General features: G+C 36.3%; 1 protein-coding gene across 1 annotated transcript in view; it reads left to right on the top strand.

Moving 5' to 3' along the window:
• The window catches only part of grm7 (glutamate metabotropic receptor 7), a 253251-nt gene that overhangs the window by 111665 nt on the left and 125644 nt on the right, over nt 1-15942 (top strand). Inside the window, exons 3-4 of the mRNA XM_067398520.1 lie at nt 1312-1447; nt 1861-2015. Of these exons, the coding sequence (XP_067254621.1) occupies nt 1312-1447; nt 1861-2015 (291 nt within the window). The remainder of the gene's footprint in view (nt 1-1311; nt 1448-1860; nt 2016-15942) is intronic.

Raw genomic sequence — 15942 nt, forward strand, 5'->3', positions numbered from 1 at the left:
AGGCCAGGGGAATGCTAAGTGAAATGAAAAAAAGCTACTTCTTTTAATCAGTCAGTTAAAGGGATTCATGTACTCCTGTGTTAGTCTGTTTGAATCACTCTAACCAATTGCTGAATCAGCCTGTCATTATTCCTTTTCATGATTCACACAAACCAATTTGTGAGTAAAAAAAAAAGTATTTTGGATGACCCATGTAGACCACATTAGCATTTGTGAAAGTGTTCTTGCATTCATGTAACACATTTGAATCGCAATAAACAACCCCTATTCTGACATTCATGCTGTTCAATGGGAGTCATCTATCTTAGAATGTCAGAACAGTATGAGGTTCCCCAATGAATATTTGAGATAATGGGAAAAATTCCCATGGCTGAATTCACTGTGCAATGAACGGGAACAGAAGAGCACCGCTGTGGGATTTCATCGGGACAAACGTGGAGTGATGCCAACTTTGGCGCCTCTCTTTCCAGAAAAGGCAGTGTACTGAAGTGACTGCGATGGGTTTACATCGTTTGTCTGTCCCTTTTTATCGCATTTCCAATCTTCTGATGCCAAGCTCATAAAAGCTCCACTCCAGGGCAGCGGGCACGGACCCAGATATTGATGTTGGCCGTCTAATAAATCACCAGGGAGATTTGGACTCGTCATCAACTGCATATAAAAAAGAGGAAGCTGTATTTCACTTTCCCTTACATCTCTGCTAAAAAGCTTTGAATTTTGTTGTTCCTAAGCAGAGTGATCCTGTCTATCTCATAGAAAAGTCATATATCAAATGGACAAATATCTTGAAAATGGGTTGATATAAGAGAGTGACATATTTCATTTCTATCTGACTCAAAACCTGCTGAACTGTTGATGGATTTTGAAATGTCCTAATACTTTTCATTTGCAGTGCTGTTAAAGACCTTTCCCCTGAGACGTTCATCACAAATTTGCAGAGAAGAAAGTAATCTAGGTCAGGCGTCTTCAGTAGATATGGACGCAATTTTATGTATCTTAATTTTCTATATACATTGTTCTGGGAAGGTTAGTTTATGGTAAATATTAAATAAAAAATAAAACCTACAAATAACCAATAAATAGCATTCTGTACAGGTTCTCTTTAGGTTGTCATTAAAAAAAAAATAAAAGGTTAATTTTGGCTACAAAAAGAACCTAAACAGAACATTCTTGGAATGTTATTATTTGGTACAAAACAAACAAACAAACAAACAAACTGATTAAGAACCGTACGCTAACGTTAGAGGAATGTACTTCCATTTTTTAAGGCATCATTGGCTTCCCTCATGCCTCTTTCTTTTCTTTCTCTAGGTGGAATCTGCATCGCTCAGTCCCTGAAGATCCCTCATGACCACAAGCAGGCTGATTTTGACAAGATTATCCGACAGCTGCTGGAGACACGTCATGCCCGGGCAGTCATTATTTTTGCTTACGACGAAGATATTCGGTAAGCTGTTGACAGCATTGCCAGCCGAGGAAGAGGAAGCAGAAATTGCAAGAATAAATTCAATTTTCAAACAATTAATTGCTCCCTTTTGAGCTCCAAAAATAACAATGTAAAAGTTCTTGATGACAAGAAGTCAATACTCTACTGGCCTGAAAGCTATTACTTAGATAAAACTCAAGGGTGCACTTCAGGGGTTTATATCATGTTTGCTGGATAAGCTCAGCCGCTAGGGGTATTGATTAATGACATCAACATGTCATCAATCAGCCAACTGATTCAAAATTGCTATTTTGTATTTTATTCTCAATAGCAATTCAATCTGGATGCTATTACAATTGCTCTCCTGCTCTCCTAAAGAGTCACAGAGGGCCTCAATGTCATGGTAATGGTTCTATGTGTGGGAATGTTCGCAGGGGGATCCTTAATGCCAGTAAAAGAGCGGATAAAGTGGGCCATTTCCTTTGGATTGGGTCGGATAGCTGGGGAGCCAAGAACAGCCCTATTCAAGGCCTCGAGGATGCCGCAGTTGGCGCTGTCACCATCCTGCCAAAAAGAGCCACTATTTTGGGTAAGATTGCAGCATGATTGATTGTTTTTTGGGGACGATTATGCTAATGATATCCAGGGAACACCAACATCTCTCATTGTTGTGTGACATAGACCAGTAGACTGGCGTCATGTGGACTCAGTGATTCTGGTGATGGGGTGCCAAGTCTTATTCTTCAAGTGTCAAAATTTCTCATAATAATTTAAATGTCAGAATTCTAAATGTAAGTCTGCGCTGTACATTTAGAGTTGTTTCAGGCAGTTTGTGTGTTGATTTAGACTTTAAGAATTCAATTAAGATTTTTTTTCGCTGTTTTTGTTAAACACTTCCATTCAAATGTTTGAGGTCAGTAAGATCTTTTAATATTTTTTGAAGGAAGTTTTTTTTTTATGCTCACAAAAGGTGCATCTATAAAAATCACAGCTGAATTTTCAACATCATTACTCCAGTCTTCAGTGTCACATGATCCTTCAGAAACATTCTAATATGCTGATTTGCTGCTCAAGAAACATTTATCAATGTTTTAAAAAAAAAAACAGATGAGCTGCTTCATATTTTTGTGGAAACTGTGATCAGGATTCTTTGATGAATAGAAAGATGAAAATAACTTTGATCTGAAATTGAAATCTTTTGTGACTATAAATAAAATTGTTAATTCCATGGAAGGTGCCGTGGAAACTTTTTAGAACATCATTATTATTTTTTTTTTGCTACTTTTCAAATAGGTTTAATTTCAGATATGATCATTTTTCCCTTGTCTCAGACCCAGATTTGATATCTTAACTATGAAAATATGTCATAAACTATTAACAAAACAGTTGAAACAATGATAAACTCTTTCAATATTTATAGTGTGAAAATTATTAATATAACTTTTTAGACAAATTATGACTCTAGTTGTGGCGATATTTCCATTTTGTGTGTGTGTGTGTATATATATATATATATATATATATATATATATATATATATATATATATGTAATATATAATATATAATATGTAATATATAATATATAATATGTAATATATAATATATAATATGTAATATATAATATATAATATGTAATATATAATATATAATATGTAATATATAATATAATATATATATATATATATATATATATATATATATATATATATATATATATATATATATATATATATATATATATATATGAAAATATTATTTTGTTGTGTATGTTTAGGATACACACACACACACACACACACACACACACACATACACACAAAATAAATAAATAAATAAATAAAAAATTGGACAAAGAAGTTAGACATTTTATTTAAAAATTGTGGAAAGTGTCATGTCCAACACAGGATGTTATTACTGTAGTGGAAATGACACTCTGGTAGAAATTTTGGTGTGGTCACGTTAGCAAATTTTGTTTAAAATTCCAGGTAACCAACTTGAACCCATTGCGAATTCTGTGTGGGGAAATCATGCAATATTCCAAATTGCACAGATTCCTATTGAAATGACTGGATTTCGTCCAAGGATTGAGGAAAATGTACACATGTATTTTTTTAGATCAAATTAAACTAATGAGAGCATGGAAAGTGTAAATTCATTCCACAAGCCCAAAAGATCCCACAGTTGAAGAAACACCCTATTTTTATTTGATTGCACAAGCAAAGTTCTTTGGAGCTTGCAATGTATTCCGGTTCAGAGTAATGTCAGGTTGAATAGATGGAAGGAACATCGCTCTAATAATAGAAAATCATCTCCCCGGTGTCTTCGAAACTGTGTCACGTTTGATAGCGATGGTGCTTGGTGCGCATGGAGACAGAACCGAGCACAACAGTGTCTAAAGGCTTCCGAGCAGATTCGTTTTGTTCACTGGAGATTGTGAACCCAGCCAGAGGCCTGGACACAGACTGACCCAGCTGGCAAGCTTTTCCATCTAGCCCTGCCATGGGGTTGATCTCAGTGCCAGATTAATAAATGAAAGGCCCAATGGTGTTATATTTTGTGGCAGACATAAACTAATGATATAATGAGCACTGTAGATGGAAGGGGCATGTATGGAGAGATGAATCCTCTATGGAGAAAAAAGCCTTGAGGTGCAAAACTCTCCATGACAAAGAAACTTCCTGTTGTTGTTGCATTAAAGGAATAATTCACAAAAAGAAAAACAAAAAACAAAAAGAAAACTCTGTCATCTTTTACTCAGCCTAATATTTCAAAGTCTGTGTTTCTTAGCGACATTGACATCAAGCCTGGCCCAGCATGTCCACATTTATTTTAACTCAACTGTGAATGAGATTTGTGAGATTAAAAAAAACAAAAAAAAAAAACAAAAAAAAAAACAGCGCTTTTCTTCACACCAAGCTATCATTCGACTTCAAAACACTTTGTATGTAGTGCCATAAATTGTTATTGTTAACTAAAAATATTAAAAAAAAATGTCAAAACTACAATAGTTGAACAAATAAAATAAAATGAAATATAAATATTAGATGAGAAACTTACACATTTTATTTCAATTTAGCTCCCAGGACAACATTTCAAATTTCAAACATTTCAAAAAAGTTGAAGTGTTAAAATTAAAAAAACTTAATAGAAATACTGTTTTAAAAAAACTCATACTGTTATATTTGTGTTAATATTTTGAATTACATGTTATTTTTATATTTTGTTTTCATTTTAATTAAAGTTTTAGTAGTGTTTTTGTTGTTTTTATGTGTGCATAGTTTGTAAGTTTTAGTTTATTTTTAGTTATTTTAGTACTTCAACCTACTAAATGAAAATGATAAATGTTGCCTTGGCAACTACACTGTATAAAACATGTTGCTTTAACTTAAAAAAAAAGGCAAGTTACCTGGTTGCCATAAAACTTTGAGTTGATTGAAATTAAAAATGTAAGTTAATACAATGAAGGCGATTGGTTTAATCAACAGAAACTCAAAATATTATGTTATCTGAACCACATTAATTATCTAAGTTGATCTGACAAAAGAAAAAATGTGATAAATCATGAAAATAATTTTTTACAGTGCTGATATAAAATGTTTAAGTTTTGTTATTTCATTTTGTTTCAGTGGTTTTAGTTAAAGCTAACCCCTTTAAAATAATAATAATAATAATAATAATATAAAGTGTCATTTGTATTTTTGCCCTTATATGGGAAATAAGAGTGCAAATTCTACATATCTATTTTATTGTTAGAAAGAAAGAGAGAGAGAGAGAGAGAGAGAGAGAGAGAGAGAGAGACATGATGTGAGCAAATGGTGACAAAATGTATGTGTATGTATTTGAACAAACAATGCTGTAATAAAAATACTTTCTGCTTGGAAGAAAAAATACTCTCAGTCCCAACCATCTCCAGCTTATCTTGTGTTTAAACAAGTGGTTTTCCCTTCTGGAAAATGCTATCCTTGATAATTCCATATTTACATCTTCACTCCGCCCGCCAGTTAATCCGTGTGATGCAACTCTGCAAATCTAAATTGTGTCACATAGTGCAATGTATTTTCCAGGTATCCACCATGTTATGATAGCATCTCTCTGCTTGTGCGGTTTGCCATTTGCTGATAAGTGTGTCGAGCGGTGCTTTGCCGGGTCGAGCAATTGCCCCTGCATTTCACAGCACTGATGGAACAATTTGAAAGGCACTCGTCAGGGAAAGCACCACACTTACAGCTTTATTGTGCTCTTCGAAAAAGACCTGTGAAAACAATTGAATGTAGTGTTGCCACAAGCTGCAGTCAAATCAGGAGTTTGTCTTACCACAGGCACCCCTGCAAGAACAGGTGCTTGCAAGAAATTCACAACTCCATGGTTTTCGTTCACCTTTCCTTTTTTTTGAAGTGAAACGATGTTGTCTTTGTGGATAGACATGAAGCTGGAAGCAATTCAGATGGTTGTCTTTGATCTGATGAGTGTTGGTGTACAGAACCTGATGTACTGAAGTGTCATGTTTTTATTTATGCCATACAGAAGACTAAACATGCCGCCTAGACAAAACAAGCTATGATTTAACTAGAGGTGTCGGCACGCATATAAAAACATATATTCTAAGAGTTTCTTTTATTGTGGCCATGTTACAATGACAAAAAAAAATGCAGTTAGTCATGGGAAGCAGAGACTTCAAGACCAAGAAGCTTCTGCCAACCAATTGCATCAGCAGTAAACTGAATGAATGTACAAGCGATAAGCAATAATCCTCCTATAGCTAACACCCACTTAACTGCCGTTTGGCAAATCGGTTAGGGCTACTGGGCAAAAGTTACATCACCTATTTAATATTCATGAACCAAGCTGAAAAGGTTTATACTGCGCACCTACCACTTTATTTATTTATTTATTTATCTTATGTCCCTGAGTTTAACCTTCATGTTCCTATTAACATTGTCTGGTATTTTGGGTATGTATATTAAATATAAAAATAAAATCTAATTAAAAATATTAATACTAAATAACACTAACACTAGTATACATAATTGATACTCAAAAAATATTACTAAAGCTTTTCCATGAAGTTGACATGCATGTTTTAGAAAGGTGTTGCTGTCCATTTGAACTGTATTGATTAATAACTGTGCCGTTGTTAAGGGAGCTTTATTTAATTGCTACATGGTTGCTAAGCTGTATGTGTTGCTCAGATCACTAACCCTCAGTATGCTTAATGGTAATAATGATTCTTGCCTTAGGAAACACTACTAATGTTCTGTACCTGTCGTCCCCAGATAAAAGCATGTATCATGAATCTCCAACATTGTTTATAATCCATCTTCGTCAAATTAGAAAAAAGTTGGTCGATGCTTGAGGCCTTTCAAAGCATAAACAGAACCTGAGGGTTAAGTTAATATCCAATCTTAACTTGAATTATTGCTATGAAACCAACACCCCCATAGCTGTGCAGTGCAATAGCCACTCGTTCACCAGTCAGGTAACTTGTGGTGAAATCTAGCTGGCAGCCTGTCAGCAAAGATATCTCTTCACCAATAGCCCAAGTGCTCCAATGTGACGAGCACTTAGGAAATAGCCTAGAGATGCTAGAGTATGATGCAAGGTTAATCATAGAAATGTCAGTCCTACAGTTTAGCTACTAGAATATATACTGGTTTTAAAGTTTTCCAATAACAGTGCACAGCCTTTAAACCTAAGGTCAACAGGTTTTGCTTCGGAAACCCAAATTTTATCCAGTGAGCAAACATATTAGCAAACTTGTGTAAAGAAGCCAGGTATATATTTTCTTTTACAAAGTTGTGCTAATAGTTTTCCATGATCCATCAAACTGTAGCCATGTTGTATGAATTTGTTCTATCATTTTGTGGCACGCTCACACTATAGGACTACCTGAATCTCTATGGTGCTCACACAACAAGGCTTTTGTTATCACACACACTACAAGATTATTTGGCAAAAATATCAAACACATCGCACACAGCGTTTGTGGTGGGGGTTTTGTTGTAGACTTGGAAATGTGTGAGAGCAAAATCCAGCCAAAAGTCATGTAGTGTGAGCTTGCCTTTATTTAAATCATGGCCAAGTTATACTAATTACATCCATTGTTTTCGTTCAATCATGGCCAGCTGTACAAATTTATTTGATCATTTTAATTACATTGAGGACATGTTACTAATTCGTTGTATTGTTTTAGTTGCTCTTATAGTTGCGGGAATAAATTCTGAAATCATGGCCACATTATCTTGTTAGGTTTTGTCATGTTTTGTTATCTTTGATATTTTAAATATATGATTACAAGGTTAGCATTTGCATAATTATCATAACTTACATGCAACTCATTGTTGAATCATGACTTACCACTAAAGAGCTACTCTAAACTACATTCGCCTCAAAAAAAAAAAAGAGAGAGGCCGAACTTTTCATACATCAAACTTTCTCCACATGCTGCTACTCGGACGTTAGCATATGAGCTAGCAGGAATCTGACATTCTTGGCCCAGCCCGTAATTGGATCAAACTGTGCACAAAGCGATTCCTCTCGGCCTTATCATGTGGCATTTCAGTCTCTTGGTTTAGTTTTAATTTGGCCATTAGACTCACAGCTGGTGCCCAGGCCTCTGCTGTGACCTCCGACTGGGTTTGTTTGTTTGGGTGCTTATTGTGTTATGTAGTAGATGGCTCTCTAACAGCAGGGAGCCTGGAATTGTCACTCCAGGATTTCTGATTATGACCCTAAACTCACAGTGACAACCCTTCCACCATCACCACCATCACAAAATACCATTACAAGAACTAGATTGAAAGGATTGGGACCGTTGCCATTCATGATTGCTTTGATAGGAACACTTACTTAGCCGCAATACTCATATAAACCTTTTTTTTTTTTTTTTTTAATGTATGGATTTTTTTCTTCTTTAACAACATCATGAAATTGCTTGACATATGCATTTTTCATTCATGTGTTAATATCTTTCTTGTTAAAACAAGTTGTTTTGGTGAAAACTATATTAAAGCCCCTTCCCTTTTTTCTAAATAGCCAATAGCCTTTAATTTACACAGCTATGAGCCATGATTTGCTCGTCAACAGAAGTTGGTATTAGGGGTAGGGCATTTTCATTTTATAGAGATGTAATTTGATTGGACAAAAATTTTGACTTGCCCATGAGTGTATGGGTAACACTTTAGAATAATGGTCCGTCATTAATAAGTAACTATGCAGGAAGTAATGCAGGACTGATGAGTAGTACTACATTAACACTTTAGCTATTGCTATTAACTAATATGGAAACAAGCTTGTAACGACGTTAGTAGATATGGGAAGAAGGAGGCGGGAACCGGCGAACATTGAACGTAACTTTTAATGTAAAATAAACAAAGAACAAAACGAAAGTAATGCCGGCAGACCCTCGCGGACGTCTGCCGGCCACACAAACATAACAAAACATAAAATAAAGTCCAGGCCTGGTCCTCTCTCGTCTTTCATTGTAGTCGCTCCTCGTTTTATGCCTCCGGAGCTCCTCCGTGAGAGACTCGAGGCCGGCACGCCTCGCAGGTGACGCTCATTATCACTCGCGTCACCGGCCTCGCGCCGTTCCCTCACGGCTCTCGCCCGCCCTGCTCGTCACATACCCCCAACGCCCCTCGCAGGCCGGGGGGTACCTCCGAGACTGCGCTCTACTCCCCCCGGGGCCTGTCTCGGCGGCCGCAGCACCTGGGGGTAAGGACAGACGAGACGAGAGAAAGGAGACGGAAGCAAGGGGAGCGACAGGACGAGAGAGGGGAGAGAGGAAAAAGAAAAAAAAAAATTCTTGGTCCGGTTCCCCGACACACTGCCGCTTGGTCCTCAGCCTGCCGAGAGGCTCTTCTTCGCGGTGCCATGCGGTGACACTGGACGCTCGGTGGACGGCCCGATCCTCGACCGCCTCCTGGCGGCCGGCGATGGCTCCTCCGACTGAGGGCAGCCGGCAGCGAGTCCCCCGTTCCCTGCTCCTCCCCTTTATGGCGGACGGCAGCAGGCTCCGGCCCACGGCGAACGGCGGCGACTCCTCCGCTCCCTCTTGGACGGCAGCCACCCCACCTCGTCCCAGGGGCACGGCCTCGAGCTCTCCATCCCACCTTTCACAAGGCTCCAGCACCACCGCTTCGGGCAGCCTCTCGCGGTCTTCACTCCCGCGCTGCCCGAACTCCGCAGCACCGCGATCCCCCTCAGCAGCGAGGGCTCTCCGACAGCATGTCCCTCCTTCCTCCCGGGTTTCGCCACCAATGTAACGACGTTAGTAGATATGGGAAGAAGGAGGCGGGAACCGGCGAACATTGAACGTAACTTTTAATGTAAAATAAACAAAGAACAAAACGAAAGTAATGCCGGCAGACCCTCGCGGACGTCTGCCGGCCACACAAACATAACAAAACATAAAATAAAGTCCAGGCCTGGTCCTCTCTCGTCTTTCATTGTAGTCGCTCCTCGTTTTATGCCTCCGGAGCTCCTCCGTGAGAGACTCGAGGCCGGCACGCCTCGCAGGTGACGCTCATTATCACTCGCGTCACCGGCCTCGCGCCGTTCCCTCACGGCTCTCGCCCGCCCTGCTCGTCACAAAGCTTAACTAATTAGTAAATAATATCAAATTTAGAAGATAGTTCCTTATTAGCTAATCAATAATTACCTATTGAGATTACCATCATTAATAACTATTAACTAAGGGTATGACAAGACGGGTATCTCACGAGACGAGACAAGACTCGAGATTGAGTTCACGAGATGAGACAAGATTTTTACACACTATTTTTAATAAATCCTCAATGGCGAAATACATGAATGGAAAAAAAAAAAAAAATTCTGCAGGTGTATTTGAAATGTTTTAACTAATCATCCTGTAATGAATGTCATTTCAGTTCTACTTTCTGATGAATTATCATATGCAGTAAAAGACAATAATACTCAAGCACTGTAAAAGGTTTTGACACAAACTCAACTGACTGACTTCTCTTCTGTATGATTTCAGTCTCTTCAGACCTTACTGTACATGATTTATGAGCTTCTACAACTCTTGACCTCTTAACTGAACTCCTTTCCACAAACTGATCATAGAAAATAAAAACAGTATAAAAAAAAATGTTAACACTTTACAATACGGTCTCATTTATTAACATTAATGTATTAACCAACATCAACTAACAATGAGCAATATTTGCTACAGTATTTATTAATCTTTGTTTATGTTAGTTAATAAAAATAGTCATTCATTATTAGTTCATGATAGTTCACAGTGCATTAACTAATGTTAACAAATGGAACCTTATTGTTTGTGCTTAATAAGATTAAGAGAAAACTGTTATTCATTTTTATGGTAACACTTTACAATAAGTGCATCCATAATCGCATTCTCTCAATATTCAAAGTGCAAATAAGACCAAATTTTTATTTGTTAAAGAGCTAAGAGATGGTTACAACTACATTGCCCAGCCTGAAATAGCTTTCATATTGAGAGATATTTGTGACCCGACCTGGCGAAATGAGTCGGAAGTCGCAACGTTCTATTTTAAGATATGGGCCAATAATGTGGAAAAACAATGAAAAAAATCGAGACTTTCAAAAATAACCTCCCAAAGTTTCATAGTCCAGATAATTGAGTAAAGGTATTTAAATGGCTATTAAATTTGACATGGTTTTACTAAATTCGCTGGAAATGAACTTCTCAACTCCTCTCGTCACTTATGAGCATTTCCCGGTATCCCCTGAAACGTCATTATCTCTGCTCTGCAAATATGGTGTTACACGTTGAATAGAACCAATCAAAAAGCTTAGAAATGTAAACACACTGACCTAAACGCTGATTTGTAACAATGGGAAGCCCCGTTTCGACTGACAGGCACGCGATCGGTCCAGCCATCCTCGTGTCAGACTAGCGCGCCTTATAAAATAAAACTCCCATTTGCGTGTCTCTCTTTAAAAGCCAAAACAATTGAATCCATATAGGTAGCACAAAAATTATTTTTGCATACAAAACCAGAGACTTTAAGCTTTAATATCAAGCCTCCAACATGCTTCTGTTGCGTTGTTTTCACCCTCTAATGAGTCTGAGTAATATGCGTTTTCAACAAAAACAGCACAGCCGCTAACTGAATACAAGTATGTATATTTCACGTGCTCATAACCTCATTAAAAATGCACAGATCATAAAAATGGCACATCAATATTTAAAGCAGACTCTCAAGATTAAAATGAATCCAAAATCAATATAATATATTGCGTTGATCACAAGATATTACACACGGAATGATTTAACATACTTGGCTGAAAACATGTCTCTCATCTCTCCGGGATGCAGTGTGTATCCAATGTTCCCGGACCCATCCATGTTCGTTTTCCAACGTGGAATAACACAAAATAGATCATCTTTTTAATGCATCTAACCATTTTGAAAAACTCCTAACGAGTGCTGAGAAGCACCTCTAAACCGGAGTTTACCGCCCATTGGCGCCACCTGGCTGCGGAAAAAAATTAACCACAATTTTTCAAACTATTCTTTATGCTATCACCACGAAATTTGAACCTGATGCAGGTCACATATAGGAGAGCATCACCAAAAAAAAAAAAAAAAAAAATTTAGCGATCTTATTGTGTTCCTGAGTTATTCCATGTCAAAGAAAAAAAAAGAAAAAAAATATTTTAAAAAAAGTGTATATATATATTTTTTTGTCTTTTGTCAGCTGTTTCTCAGCAAGCAAAAATGTCCAAATGTAATGTAATTTATATTTTCTTAAAATTTTAAATTTTTCTATCAAATGATACCTACCTTTTGACTCTCCTTGCTACAGTTTTGGAGTTATGAGTCTTTACTTTTGTGTGTGTCGCTCAGGGAAAAAAAAAAAAAAAAACCTCTAAAAAGCCTTCAGGTCTTAAAGTGTTAATTCAAATAAATACTTTCAAATAATTTGAGCTTCAGCTTGGTTTAGCATTTATATATATAAAAATGTCTTTGGTCAAATTAAGCTGTAAAATAAATAGTTTATCCCTTTTAATGCAATGGATTTTGAAAGATATCAACAAAAAAACAGGCAAAAACCTTTAAAAGTGATTTTCTCAGGTTTTCAATTTGAAAAGAGGGCAGACAACCATAATTCAAATGGGTATATCTTTAAAACCATTCAAGGTATGACTTTGACTGGGATATCATTTAGTGATGGGAAGTTTGGTTCTTTTTCGCGAACTGGTCCTTTCGGACAGTTTGATTCAATAAACCGGTTGAAAAAAACGGTTCACCGGTTCTTTTACGCTCTGACGTAATGACGTCATCCGGGCCGGGTTGAAAAAACAAGTGATTCAAATATATAAAGTTAGTAATCATAACATCAATCAACTAAAACATTATAATCTGAAGCGTTTCTTACAATTTAGTTTTGCATCTAAAGCATCCAAACACATATACAGGCAGTGATGTGCAAACAAAGTTTTACAGTTCTAAAGTGAATAAATTAGTCTTCATCAGCACAGAAACCATGATCCTCTTACATTATGATTAAATAAACTTATGTTTCGCCAGATTGGCCCCTCATTCGAGTCCTCTCATAGCATGAGTTGTCCTGGTTAGCCGGTGCTGTGATGTTACTGTTCGGTAGCTTCAGATCACACGCTGAATCACGCATGCGCAGAATCATTCCCTGCACGGCTCATCGGTTCTCAAATCGGACACGTCCGAAAGAAGCGGTTCTTCGGTTGTGTACTGATGATCCAAAAACCGCTGCAACCGATTCTACTCGAGAACGAGATTGAGATTCGAGAACCGCGAGAGCGATTCAAAAGGAGTCGCCTGTTTGCTCTCGCTGTAGTTTGGTTACGTCATTTATATCACCTTGTTTAGAAATTGAAACTGTCCATGGATTATTTATGAAACAAATAAATGTTTAGTTTGATAAATCTATTTTTTTTTTCAATCTTTATAAAAAAAAAAAAAACTTGAAAGCACAGCTGCACAACTTTGACTATACTGATTTTTAAATAATATTAATATAGAACAATTTGTAGAACTATTTCTGAACATTAGTTTGATCTGTGTACAAAATATTATGCTCATGTTGGAATGTAGTTTATTATGTACAGTATTATGTACAGTATTTTGTGCTATTAATCTGCTATGGTGTATTTGGAAAAGCAAAATAAACGTTATATTTTCAGTAGTTTTATATTATCACACTGTCCGATGTTCAACAAAACTTGACTAATGTGCTTTTTGTTCACTTGAAAAGTTAAACGCATGTGCAGTATCATCAGCTCACCGGTTCTCAAATCGGAAGAAGCGGTTCTCGGTTGTGTACTGATGATCTGAAAACCGTTGCAACTGGTTCTTGACTCACGAACGAGAACCGTGACAGGCCGTGTATGTTCGTTCGTGTGCGCTCGTGCAGCTCGTGCCCATCTTCATCAGTTCTCTCTTTACAGCAGGTTAAGTCACTGTACTGTTGGAGTAACTGAATAACTCCGGGATGTTGGTTTATTTCGAGAGGTAGTGTCAGGCACGTCAAAAAGTGAGTAACTATAGTAATTTGTGGATTCATGTTTGCTTACTGGAGATGCGAACTGTTTGGAACGATTCAGACCGATTTGGTGAACTGGTTCAAACGGTTCACTGAAAAGAACCGGTTAAAAAGAACGATTCGTTCGCGAACCGGACATCACTAATATCATTTTAAAGCTTATTGTCTCATCTTTCCATTGATACACAATCTCAATTTTGAAATTTGGGTCACTGTGACTCCTTTTGCTGGATCAGGTTACATTTGTATTCATCAGGGAGACGCTTTCAAAATGCAGGGTATTGAAATTGCGTTTGAATGCGTGCTCGCGTTTACTTTCACTTTCGCAATTGCACGTACTCTGTAAATATGGAGCGGCAGCGACCGTTATCCAACTGAATTAAATGTTTTGTATTTAAATACAAAGCAAAATGACAGTGGAGGCATAATGTAAACGTAGCGGTGGCATATTCTTTCCTAATCATCCTAACCACTCTGGCAATATCACGAGACTACTTTTCGCCTCGACAAGAAATCTCGTCACATTTTAGTCTCGTGAGATCTCGTGACACCCCTACTAATAACCAAAGGACAAATTGTAAAGAACATTATTGTGTGTCTGGGACGTAATCAGTCATCATTTTTACTCTGAATATATTCATAATCACTAGTAGTTCTTGAAGAATGACTAGGTACTTGAGTAATTAGTGATGCATTTTATGACCATGTTGAGTGTAAAAAAAGGACAATCTTCAAGAACTACTAGTGATCTGGACCATTATTTTAAAGTGAAAAAGATGTTTTTTGCCTTTAAAATAATGGTCCTGATCACTGGTAGTTCCTGCATAGTGATTAGGTAACACTTGAGAAATTAATGATGCATTTATGCATTTTATGACCACGTTAAAAGTAAAAAAGACAATTGCTCACATCTCAGACACTTTAATGTTGTGATTAGTAATTAATCAGTAATTCTTTAATAATAATTAGTACTTCTTTATAATTTGTCATAGTTACCTATTAGTTATTAATGATGCCAATCTCATTCTCTAATTATTGATTAGCTAATAAGGAACTATCTTTGTCCTAAATTTGATATTACTTACTGATTAGTTAAGCTTGTTTCTATATTAGTTAATAGCAGTAGCCGAAGTGTTAATGTAGTACTACTCATTAGCCCTGCATTACTTCCTGCATAGTTACTTATTAATGACGGACCATTATTCTAAAGTGTTACCGAGTATGTTTTACAAGAAAACACTTCAGTCTTTATACTTCAATAATTTCATGTTTAACTTAATGTGTTACATTTATTTATAATTACTTGTGAAATTTCAGTGTATCTGCTAATCATTTATATCGTCAATTTTTAGAAGTACAAAATGGCATGGACTAAAAAGCCACAGAATTAAAATGATGATTTTTGGGGGTCTTCATTTCAAGAGGTCAACAATGTTTATGCCACAATGAGAGATATGGGAATGTGCTATTTTATGACCTAGTTATATTATATTATATTATATTATATTATATTATATTATATTATATTATATTATATTATATTATATTATATTAATTATATTATATTATATTATATTATATTATATTATATTATATTATATTATATTATATTATATTATATTATATTATATTATATTATATTATATAAGGTGAATCTACTGCGGGGCTATTTAGTGTTAAATCTCAGGATGATATATTTTCAGCTGAAACTGAATAATTAGGAGAGTTGAGGTTTCAATTATTCATGTTTTGTTTTAAATTGTAGTGAGTAGTGATAAACTAGTAATAGCTATGAAGATAAATAAACATACAAACAAAACACCTTGACTGTTCAAAATGATTGCACTTTGACATCAGTTTTTAATGTATTTTTAAGCATAATTTACGATAGAAGACAATTGCAATTCAGCATGTAAATATGTGAACATAGTTTACCTTTTTGTATTCAAAGCATTCCATCAACGTAAAACAATGGGAGATTTTCG

This window comes from Chanodichthys erythropterus, chromosome 10 (genome assembly GCF_024489055.1).
Source record: "Chanodichthys erythropterus isolate Z2021 chromosome 10, ASM2448905v1, whole genome shotgun sequence".
In the NCBI taxonomy this organism is placed as follows: Eukaryota; Metazoa; Chordata; class Actinopteri; order Cypriniformes; family Xenocyprididae; genus Chanodichthys; species Chanodichthys erythropterus.